General features: G+C 42.1%; 1 protein-coding gene across 1 annotated transcript in view; it reads left to right on the top strand.

Annotated features, from left to right (window-relative positions):
- Window positions 1-12,331, top strand: part of rnf13 (ring finger protein 13) — a 108,354-nt gene that overhangs the window by 74,165 nt on the left and 21,858 nt on the right. The window contains exons 5-6 of the mRNA XM_084338235.1: window positions 3,565-3,652; window positions 7,077-7,167. Coding sequence (XP_084194361.1) covers window positions 3,565-3,652; window positions 7,077-7,167 — 179 coding nt within the window. The remainder of the gene's footprint in view (window positions 1-3,564; window positions 3,653-7,076; window positions 7,168-12,331) is intronic.

Below are 12,331 nucleotides of genomic sequence, written 5' to 3'. Positions count from 1 at the left end.
TGTAATTGAGAGTGTGGGGGGGGGGGGGGGGGGGGCGGGTGGTCTTGGATTTAAAGGTAACTAAATGGCCATTAGAGAATAACAGCTGCACTGAAAATCACACACACACACACGTACACACACCATATGCTAGTCACATTCAAGCTGTAGCATCTGTTTTAATGTGGCAGTGATACAGTAGGCTTCAATCTCACAGAGGAGATGGGGAAAAAATGGACTCCTTAGATAAATGGCAGGCAATAATTGGGCATACATTCACACGCACCCACCCACCCTCACGCAGGCATGCACACACACACATACACATACACACCCTCACACGCATGCACACATACACCCTCACACACTTGCACGCAGGCATGCACACACACACACACACACACACACATACACACACACACCCTCACAAGCATGCACACATACACCCTCACACACATGCATGCAGGCATGCACACACATACTCGCTCACACACATACTCGCACACACACATGTACACAAACGCACACAAACACACACACATACATACACAAACACACACACACACACACACACACACACACACACACACACACACACACCTACCTACACTTCCTCAGCTACCCAACTCTTCTTATACGCATAAGAAGGTGACAGCTGGGCTCATCTATATACTGTCATCTGAAGAGCAGCTTCAGGATTAGGGCCATAAATTGTGGCTGCCAAATAGGAAATAGTTCAAGTCAAAATATGCAAATCAAAAAAAAATTGTTTTCTCACGTATGAGGCATGAATGTGAATGAACACGATAAAATATGACTTTGGCCATGAGCATTTCACCTTCTGTCATCAGGTTCCTGTTTTGGACCCTCTGTTTCAGAACAGACAGCAAAGCACCACTGTTTATGGTGGTGGTGAGGGCTGGCTGGCTGGCTGGGCATTGGAACTCATATATCTAATCTCCTATGAAATCTCATGTGATCTCATCTTTCTGGGGAAAATGGTCGTAAACAGATGAGTTGTTAGAGGAGATGTCTAGTGCGGAGCTGTAGCACTCCTTAATTTGTGGTTTCTATTTATTGACTCAATGTAAATAATGTCTACAGTATAGCATTCCAATATAGGCTATGTCACTGTGCATACTGTGATATTACCAAGGTCTGTCTAAAGACAAGTTCATTTACTCTGCTGGCATATTGGGAAAGCCTGTCAGGCAGTAGGTTGTGAACTAACAACATCTAACTATCTCTTTGAATCAGGAGTCATCTGTATCGAAGGACAAATTCCAACGCTCATAGCCTTAAACCATAAATCACTAATCCTACAGATTGCCAGGATTCGCCAAGCAGAAAGACTTGCACAATAAGCTTTGTTACACAAAGGTTAATAGCAAAGTAGAACCTCTATGGAATTGTATAGAAAATCGTGATGGATCTACTTTAAATCAAATGGTCCAAGAATCAAAATCGAATTGTGAGATTCCCTAAGACTCCCACCCCTATAAATGAGGTGACTGGTGAATTGCAAAACACGGTTCAGAATGTCAATAACCTTTTTTTTTTATCCACTTTTTCTCCCATTTTCTATATTTTCTCCCATCCCAATTTCGTATCATCCAATTCAACCCTCCCCTGTCACGGACGCTGTTTCTTGCCTCCCACAAGCCGGCTGCAATGTGGACTAAGTCATACATAGCACAAGTCCCCTCCGGTACTTGAGGTAACAGCAGTTGCATCTTTTCACCTGCGCAGCTCGATCTCTCAGTGGCGAGGAGTAACGCGTGGGAGGCTCACGCTGCCCCCGACACTTCCTGATTCTACTGCGCAGGCGCACCAACCGACCTGTAGGAGTCGCTGTCCACAACGCCCGATCCCCACCCATCAGTTTCCCACCCCCTAATACGGCCAATGTGTATTAGTACGGACGACCAGCTAAACTGAAAGCAAATGTGGAGCGCTGGGCTCGAACTGACGAGCCCAGCGTCTCCAGCATTTTGTGGCGAGTGCCTTGCCCACTACGCCACGTAGCCGCCAGAATGTCAATAAATTACATAAGTACTGCGCATCGACCCCTCAGTAACTTAAATACTTAGCGTACATCAACCCTGGTTTGGGACAAATGAAGAAATGTGCTACCCTATAAAAACGTCCCAAAATGTCAGTAAAATGTAATGGTGTTTTCCTACCAGGAGCGCTCATACCGTACCCTGTGTGTGTCAATGTTGTGTGATTGACGTTGACATCAACCTAATGCTTGTTGGACGCCTCATATATTCATATATAATATCTCTAATATTAGAGAGTAATATCAGAGTAGAATCTACCATTCATCCCTATCCAAATATAGCGGTGTATCCCATTCATAATTTACATATAGCCTGTAGAGAGATTCATGGGGCATGCAAATGGTGCGGTAATCAATAGATGGCATGCTAGTTAACCACGGTACTCTCTGTGTGTCTCTCTGCTCCGAGGACATTTTAGTCACACTAAAGCTCTATAGGCCCAATGACCTTGCGAAGATACTGGTCTTGTATGAAACTAGAGATCTGGAGGAATCCAAGCAAAGGTATTAGCTTATTGGCAAAGGGGGTCGATTTTGCTCCAAAGTTAAACTATTTTAAACTAGCATAAATTTGATGGGAGGAAAATGCCATGGGCACGGCCATTTTCAAAGGGGTCCCTTGACTCAAGATATCTGAATGAAAATGGGCTCAATAGAACCACAGAGGACTCCTCACATTCACTGGCCCAAACCAGGCAGTGAATTTGTACTAGTTTATTACTTCTGTTGTATATAACAATGTAACCTCCACCGTCATGTTGGTAATAGGGCAGCTAATGTCTAGTTGGAGTAGTAAGTCTGAACCTGAGGTGTCGGGGAGATGGATTGGAGGTGTCACAGTATTAAACAGAGGGTTCCATTGGCTTTCCTGTCACTGTGCTGCTTGAAAATATAGGCAGAGGAAAAGTTGCTGCAAGCTAAGCTAATGTGAGCAGGACAAATGTGGTGTTGTGTAGCAGACTACAGTTCTTCTGCACATATGTAGCCTATTTATAATGTAAAAAGTAAAGAACTTGGCAAATTTGAAAGTCGGAGTTTGGACAACCAGCACAATCAGACATGGGGCATGACTCTGTCCCACAACACACAACACTGCCCCCCCCCCCTAGCCCCATCCCATCTCATCCCACTGTTGTGACCTTTTTAAAGATTCTGAACAGAGTGGAGAATGTCAGGAAACCAGAATGTCATTACCCTTTTAGTTTCAGGTGTGTTATTGGGAGCATAGTATTGACATACAATGCAGGGTGGTTACACTGGACAGCCTTGTCTTACACCTCAACACATAAATTAGCTTCAGAAGGTACAGTAATATCCAGGCTTTGGCTCAGTAAAGCCTGGATATAGTAGTAGAGAGTAGCAGAAGATCTGGCTTTCTCACCCACAGTGGGTTTCAACCCCTCGGTTGGCAGCCCTTTTGGTACTGTTTCTTTTTACATGTTGCATACTGGAATTCAAGTGTATTTGATTGAGCTCCCTGACCGACAACACTGAACAACAATGAACGTTTCATCTCCCCACAGGTCCTCAATGCCCAGAAAGCCGGATACAAGGCAGCCATTGTTCACAATGTGGACTCTGATGACTTAATCAGCATGGGTTCCAACGATCGTAAGTCCTCCCACAAACACACAGACATACGTACATCATGGCACACAGTTGTCTGCTGCTCATATTTTGATTTGATTTATTTGACATTTCAGTTAAAAAAAACGAAGGCTGTCAAAGTTAACGTGGTATTAACGAGTTAATGCACAATTCTATTAACGCCACTATTTTTACTTTTTAGAAGGAAAAAAAGTATTTTTTTTTTATTTTATTTTTTTTTTGACTCAAAGTCAGAGATAGAGAGAGATACCTCAGCCCTTGTGTGGGTGAATGTAACAAGTTCCTAACATTTTCTTTCCCCTTATTTCATGCACACTTTATTCATTGTTTTAAATTATTATTTTCTGTGCATCACTCTGTTTTGAATTTGATGCAAATTTGCAATGCATGAGGGTCATCCTTTTGTGTTAAATGGCTGCATAAAGCAAGCATTTGTTGACTCATGATAAGAGTATTAAAACTCGTTTATTGCGTCATACAAACGGAAAATGGATCTAGCAGATCGACGTCAAATAATTGGAATCTTTTTCCTCCAGTCTCATCGGGCATAGGTAAGAGGAACCTAACGTTATTTCCAGCTCGATTGTCCATGTATTTCATTGCAATCTGTCCGATCAACGTATGGTGTCTTACTAAAGAAAGCCGTTACTGACAATCAAGGAATCATAAACGACCCCCCCCTTTCCTTCAAGCATGATGGAGCATAATGTATAGCGATCATATGCATTTTACATTTTTAATATAGCGTGTATAGGGATGAAACGCCAATTGATAATGTATAATACGCGTCAGGGCCTATAGCGCGCGTTCTAGGAATTACTGCTATACAGTCTAAAAACATACTTATATTCTCGACGGTACTAACACGACAATGTATGAATGGAAAAATATAACGTTCCCACATCCTGAACGATAGATACCCGATATTGAATGGGCCATAGTAATGTCGATATAGCTATAATATTTAAAAAGTTATAGCCCTGCAAAGAAGGTGAGCCACTCCATAGGGTTACAGCACTGGCAGAGGGTGGTAAAGATGGGCATAATGCATGGCACCCAATGTGTTAAGCTTTAACATTTTCAAGGAGCCAGGTTTTGACCTTTTTCTTAAAAAGCTGCTGGTCATAATATATGTCTCTTATGGATGCGTAATGCCACTGAGGTTCTCCTCTAGGTTTAAAACACAGAGCATAGCTAGTTGGTGCTCTGACCACAATCTAGGTCTCCAACTCCTAATGTTGAGGAGGAATGTGGTGCTCTGTTACCCAGCCCATACATTTACCTTGCCCCTGATCATCTGATAGGCTTTTCACACCTGCCGGGCTCTGTGCCGTAATCTTGAACCGGCCGGCACGTTCACACCGGGAATAATTGGTTCGGAACATGAAAAATCGGTGCTCAGTGTTTTCTTAGAGGGCCGAACTAAAGCTTCCGTCATGTTCCGAACCAATTATTCACGGTGTGAAAGGCCTATGAATGTGTTGAGAAGCCCTGTTTGGGTTCCCAGTCAGGTCCCCTGTGTGGAGTCTGTTATCTAGAGGGCTCCTTGTACCAGCTAGTGTTTCTCAGCAAAGCACGCCTTCTAATGAGTGGTTATGTAATCAAATTAATTCAAGACTTTATAGTTGATTAATCTAATTTTAAACGCATATCAATATTTGATGCGAAAAGCTAAATCTTGTTTATTAGCTACTATACAGACCAACAGTCGGATCAATGCAATTTTTAATAAAGTGCAGCAATTTTTGGAATAATATATATAGTGCAAAGGACCTTTTTCTCCTTTGAAAGGTAACATTCCGAAGTTTCGGCGGTCAGGTGGCGTAGCGGAGATTGTGCTCGTCACCAATGCAAGAGGCTGCGGTCTCGACTCCCGGAGAGTCAGCATTACCTTGGCTCGGGCTGATCGCTATACTAACTCGTTTGGCTGAGTTAGGGGGAGGGGAGCCATGGGTGGGTCCTGGGCGTTGTTGACAGCAACCCCTACAGTTCGGTCGGGGCGCCTGCTCAGCGAAGGTAGGATCTGGTGAGAGGTAGTGCGGCCTCCCACACGTTACACTCTCCCAGTGAGAATCTGCGCGGCCAGGCTGGCTGCCGGCTGGCTGCACATGCGTCGGAGGAAAGCATGTAACAGTCTCCGGCCTCTCGGACCAACAGTAGGGGAAAGTGCGCAACAACCAGGAAGGGGGTTGGGAATTGGCATAACGACTAACAGTGGGATGGGAGAAAAATCGGAAAAAGAAGGAGGGGGGAAAAGATAATCAAAAAAATTAAAATAAAACATTCCGAAGTTTCTTACACAATAAAGAAAAATCACTTTGAGTGCTAATAAAATAGAGTAACAGAGATTTGAACACACTGAAGTAAAAGTTTTGTGTACTCAACATTTCTGTTTAGTGGTTGCCAGATGCCTGTTTTTAAGTTCCAGCTGAGAGGTAGGAGCTGGGAAACGGTTCCATAGCCTGAAGTCTTATAGTTATACAGGTCCAAAGTTTATAAAAATCCCACAGAAAATTTCACAAAGGTTTTTGTAATGTGTGTACTGGAAATAGTTTAGCGTGATTATCCAAAATGGCCGTCCACTGCCATTCATTTCGCCTCTCGAGTCAAAACAAAGGACTTCGTCTTCTTGTGTCACCTTCCTCCACTCTGAGCGCCCGTCTGTGATCGCTTCCGGAGCAGACCCTCCTTGGCTACAATGGTGGTCAATTATTTTTGCCATCAGCGGTGACTGGTCACTGGTCAATTCAGGACCGTTCACAACCGGACGTGGTCACTCGTCCGAATGGCTTGTCAAATGAAGCTTGCTGGATGTTTCGTCTTGTAACTCCAGAATGGAATCACGCAATAGGTTGAGTGGGGTGACGATTGAAAGGCGGCAAATTAACCAACAATGTATTGGTTGGTCCGCGAAAACGCAGCCCGGAGCCGACAGACGAGAGCAAAGTGCCACAACGTGCGATAAAATGAGTCATTTTCTTATACGTTTAATATTTTTTGCAGTTAATTAATTGAAATGGACGCTCTAGTTCTAATACAATGCAATATATTTTTCTTTTTTGACTACTTGTGCTAAATGTGGTTGTGTTAAATGTGGTTGTGCTAAATGTGGTTGTGTTAAATGTGGTTGTGCTAAATGTGGTTGTGTTAAATGTGGCTGTGCTAAATGTGGCTGTGTTAAATGTGGTTGTGTTAAATGTGGTTGTGCTAAATGTGGTTGTGCTAAATGTGCTGAGCCATCTTAAATGTATTTTTCTGATAGCTGACTTTTAACAGCCTCTATTGTCTTGTCCGCATTCAGTCGGTAAGGCTGATATATATTATGAGTGTATATGTATTATGAGTGTATATGTATTATGAGTGTGTATGTATTATGAGTGTATTGTACAGTATATTAACAGCCATCCCCTCCTCTCTCCTTTATTAGTGGATGTTATGAAGCAGATAGACATTCCATCTGTGTTCATAAGCGAGGTGACTGCCAACTCTCTGAAAGAGGACTACACATATGACAAGGGGTAAGTCTGGACCTGAATATCGTCTTCTTGTCTATGAATATTTAATCTAGATCGAACCCGAGGCAGTGAAGGCACTCAAACAGTGGCGTCGTTTCAGTAAAAGCCAAGGTATGGCAAGGAGGGAGGGTGGCTGTTGCGGAGAGAGAGAGAGAGAGAGAGATATCGCGCTATTTATTATCTACAAAGTCCACCCTCATTTCACTGTCTGTATGCGCCCCCAGACATCATATTTGAAGACCCTGATCAGATAGGCCAAATTTATTTGCTAGATCCATTGGCTCGACGATACATTGGCCTGAGCTATGCCTATTGTTATGCAAAGTCAGGTAGCCAGGTGGGTACTTGGCGGCTTGGTTGTTTATTCTGAGACAAAGAGCAGCCCCTCTGTCTGGCGTTCAACTACAATGCGGCAGCGTGCGTCACAAATGACACGCAAATTAGATGATTTTGTCACAAGCCAAGCTATGGCGAGTGCCATACCTTGCCATACCAAAACGACGCCCCCCCTGCACTCAAAAGCAGTTTTGTCTTAGCTCTCTAAAAATGCTGCCGGAAAAGTGTTTTTAATGTTTTGATAGATCTCAGCCTACCTAGGGTTTTATTCAATCAAATCAATGAAACGTTAATTTGTTTTACATTTGCCACCTTTTGGATGTCAATTTGACGTGATTGTGTCTTAGTGGTCATATGAAGGAGCATGATCGGGTTTTTAAAAGCAGAGGATCTTGTGAGTTGTCACTTTCTCTGAGCTAAGGCTGTGGAGGTGGTAACAGGGTAATGAAATGTCTGTGTTTCAATCCAATAGCCTGGAGCAAACCGAGTCACAGCATGGAAGACCCATTTCTCCTTTTTGAAATAAGCTGGTGTGCTTTTTTTTTCTCAAGCTGATATTATCCAAGCAGAATTGGGGTCATTTGCAAGTCATCTGAACAGAGATGAATAGTGCACAGCATGAGCACAACGTTATATCAGTCTTACCCAGGCTGCGATTCACTGGGGGAGATCGGGGGGGATTTCCCTACCCATGCTTTTCACGTTTTTAGCACCCGTGGGGAAACGATTCATCCACACTTCTGGTAGTCTAGATTATAGTTCATTCTAGCATTTAATTGAATACATGAATTTATCAAAATCTCCCAGCTTACCAGTGTGTCCTCTCACTGGGACAGAGAGACCCACTGCTGACTACCGCAACTTGTGTTGTTGCGCGCAGTTTGAGTAACTACAGCCTGACACTTTGTTTAATTGGCCTCCGCACTGCAGCTGAATATGTGCTCTATGGCAGGGGTTCTCAACCTTTCTGCTGCCAAGGCACCCCTGTGTTCAATAAAATATTCCAGGGCACCCCTACATACGATAAAGACTTTTCCGGTCCTGTCTTTTTTGCTACAATGATGACAAAAGTGCTTGCTTTCAAAATAATGTTTATTTAAGAAACCGGGAAACACATTTGTGTGTATATGCCTATATAATGCATTATTAACAGGTGTTTCAGGTCTAAATGGCTTAGTACTGTTGACATTACACTGCTTGTAGTAGTAAATCAAATAGCATAAAATTACAGAAAATTATCACTAAAGTGCTATCTGTTGCAGCTGCACACTTTTCCATAAAAATAGCATATTTGGATAAGTGTGACCATTTCTCAAAAACTGAAAATCATGTATTTTTTTTAAATACAGAAAAGGATCACCAAGTTACCATTTCTCAAAAAATATAAATAAATACAGAAAATAAGCACTTGTTCACTCAGTGGACATTTCTAGCTCAATGCGAGGTCTGCTGCTGCTGGCTAATAATACGGTCAATACGTGGGGAGATCTTTGACAAGGCAACACGCATGTCATCCTCAAGGCTCAACTTGGCCCTATATTTTGTTTTCAGAGCTGTCATGGATGAAAAGCCAGCTTCACACAGATATGTGGCGCTGAATGGTATCAACACCTTAACTGCTGCATCATGAGATACTTGATACTCAGCACCACACTCTGAAACTAGCTCTCCAGGTGGTATCAGATGAGACTTCAATGAGTTCTTCCAAGAGTTTGGATGGAGATGTGTCAGGAAGCGTTGTCTCAATGTTGTCTGTAAAGTTTTTTTTTTATCCAGAGTAACTTGGTGATCCTTTTCTGTGTTTTATTAAATAATGATTTTCAGATTTTGAGAAATGGTCAAACTTATCCAAATATGGTATTTTCATGGAAAACAGTGCAGCTGCAACAGATAGCACTTTAGTGATCATTTTCTGTAATAAAAAAAAAATCTAAAATCTGGCAGCTCTCTGCGGCACCCCTGTTGAGAACCGCTGCTCTATGGCATCAAAAGGGGAAGTGGTGGAAATGGGAGCGACTGTCGAGAGTGAAGTTGTGGGGCTGCTACCAAGGGATATCGATCTCATCTGCTTCTTCCTAAGCATCCCTGTCACAAATGCGTTTGTGGAGAGGCTGCTCTCCATCGCGATTGGTTGCATGAACGGACCGGAGAAATTGATGCAGCGTGGATCTTGTGAAGCGTGAATCAAATTTCTCAAGAGTTTTGCAAACATCCTCTTTGTCAGAAGTCTCTAAGCAGCGCTGTCCAGCCTATTTGTCCACAGAGCACTCTCCATGGTGCTGAAATATTTGTCTCGGATTTAGCAGATTAGTGTTTTGGGAAGGGTAACATTCAGGCACCCAGTAACAACTACGAATAGGGTTCACACAAGGTCCTTGAAGTGCTTAAAGTGCTTGATAAATTGGAATTGGAATTCCTTGAAAAAGTCTATTTTTTTAACAAGGTGCTTAAAAAATCCTTGAAATTTAAATCAACCATTCGCATTGAAGGTTTTGTTCATCCATGATAAAATAGATAGGTATTATGTTTAGTGCTGTCAATCGATTACAATATTTAATCGCATGATTGTCCATAGTCAACTCGCGATTAATCGCAAATTAATCGCATTTTTTTTTTTTTTATCTACCTTAAACGGATCTTTTTCAAGTTCCAAGTTTTAATACTCTTATCAACATGAGAGTCAACAAATGCTTGCTTTATGCAGCCATTTAACACAAAAGGATGACCCTCATGCATTGCAAATTTGCATTAAATTCAAAACAGAGTGATGCACAAAATAACTTAAAAGAAAATAATAATTTAAAACAATGAATAAAGTGTGCATGAAATAATAGGGGAAAGAAAACGTTAGGAACTTGTTACATTCACCCACACAAGGGCTGAGTAATCACACACCCCCGCTCTCTCTCTCACACACACAGACTCTCCCAGCTCTCTTTCTCTCTTGCCCCTTCCTCATATCTCTCACCCCCCTCTCTCTCTATATATCTCACACACACACACACACACACACTTCAGAAACAAACATAGTATCAATGAGAGCATCAATAATACACCTGAGTGAAGTCTAGTAAAAAAAAAAAATTGTTTAAGTAAAAAATAATAATAATGATAAAATAAAAAATATTAAAAGTTAATCGTGAGTTAAAAAAAATAGTGGCGTTAATAGAATCGGGCGATAACACGTTAATACCGCGTTAACCGTGTTTTTTTATGCTTTGATCGTCACCAACGGAATACGTTATGGACTAGCATTACACACATACGCTCGGATCGCAATGAAGGCATGCTTTGATCAATGCAAGATTGATATCATATAGCCCTTACCTTGACTAGGATCTGCCCCAAAAAGAATATTCCAATTATCTGATCGCGAGACCCAGTATTGGTGTCAATCGTGTCGCCAACATAATCCGCCATACATCATCCATCTGGAGCATTTGACGCTCCTCAAGCCGCTCCCCTTGCCCGACATGGAAAAGTCCACCCGGACCAATATAATCGACGCACAGCCCAAGACACAGAGTTTCAAGTTACAATTTCTGTTCTGTTCTGCAGTGTTTTAACCTCTTAACAGTCCTTAACAGTCCCCACATTTTGCATGAAACGCCTGTCGATTGCCAGTGTTGGGCAGTAGCTAGCTACAAGTAGCGATGCTACATAGCTTAACTACATTTCTCAGTAGCGTGATGGTAGCGTCGCTACTTTTGAACCAAGTAGCGTTCTCTGTACTGCAGCTATTTTTAGAACCAAGTAGTGACGTAGCGTGAGCAAAACGCTACACGCTACTGTCCGGAGAAACAGACTAAATAAAGATTTGTGAAGAAAAAAAAACTCCCCGGAGAAAACCCACTATGATTGGGTTGGTTGGTTTAGATATGAGTATGACGACTCACGATTGGGTAAGGTTAGGCCAAACATTACGGGTAGGCCAATCAGAGGCAGGATAGGGCGGGACATGCCGCTCCAGCTCCACAAATCAGGAAGTGAAAATCAAAACACAGACCACTGAATGAATGAAACAAATTACATGAACCAGTCCGCGCGAAATGGCAGAGGGATTCGATGTTTCCAGGGCTGATGGCATTGATGATGATGTCAATAACAACAATGCCTCTCCATGGCCCTATCTGGAAAGATTTATGAGTTTGACTGAAAAAACGCCTAAAACATATGTGTTTAGGTGTTTATTGTGTCAGCCAAAAACGAAGCTGCTCTCAACTTCCCACACGGCCAGCACTAACTTGAGAACAAAAAGCCAGACCGAGGGCTTGTTTCAGTTTTATAATAAACAATCAAACTGAACCTTTTTTTTGCCTGCCTATTTGTTTGGTGGAAACTTGATCATGAAGTAAAAAAGAAAAAAAAAGTGCCGATGTAGTTAGCTATTTTTGCCATGTTCTTGTAGTGTAGCTTGCTACATTTCTCTGGGGATAGCTTCCATTGTAGTTGAGCTATATTTAATCGAGAGTAACTTGTAGTGTAGCTTACTACATTTTCCAAGTAGCTTGCCCATCACTGTCGATTGCATACTGAAAGTAAATTGGACACTATTCTGGAACCATTTGTAGCAGATGCACAAGTCTGGCCTCTTTTGAAAGGAAACTATTTTCTTCCACAACCGAAAGAATCACTCCGAGTGCTATTGTCATAGAGTTAGAGTTTTTTTTGTAACGTTTTTTTTTCCATTTTCGTCTGAATTATTTTGCAAACAGATGCCTGCAGATCTATCTACTCTATAGTTATTAGCTGAAAACACTGATGGGGCCATAGCCTGAAGTCTTACCTAGAACATGTCCAAAGTTGATAACAATATCACAAATAATCTTTT

This window comes from Notolepis coatsorum, assembly GCF_963971535.1.
Source record: "Notolepis coatsorum genome assembly, chromosome: 2".
Lineage (NCBI taxonomy): Eukaryota > Metazoa > Chordata > Actinopteri > Aulopiformes > Paralepididae > Notolepis > Notolepis coatsorum.
Note: the sequence above shows the minus strand (reverse complement) of the source record. Positions and strands in the feature narration are given on the sequence as shown.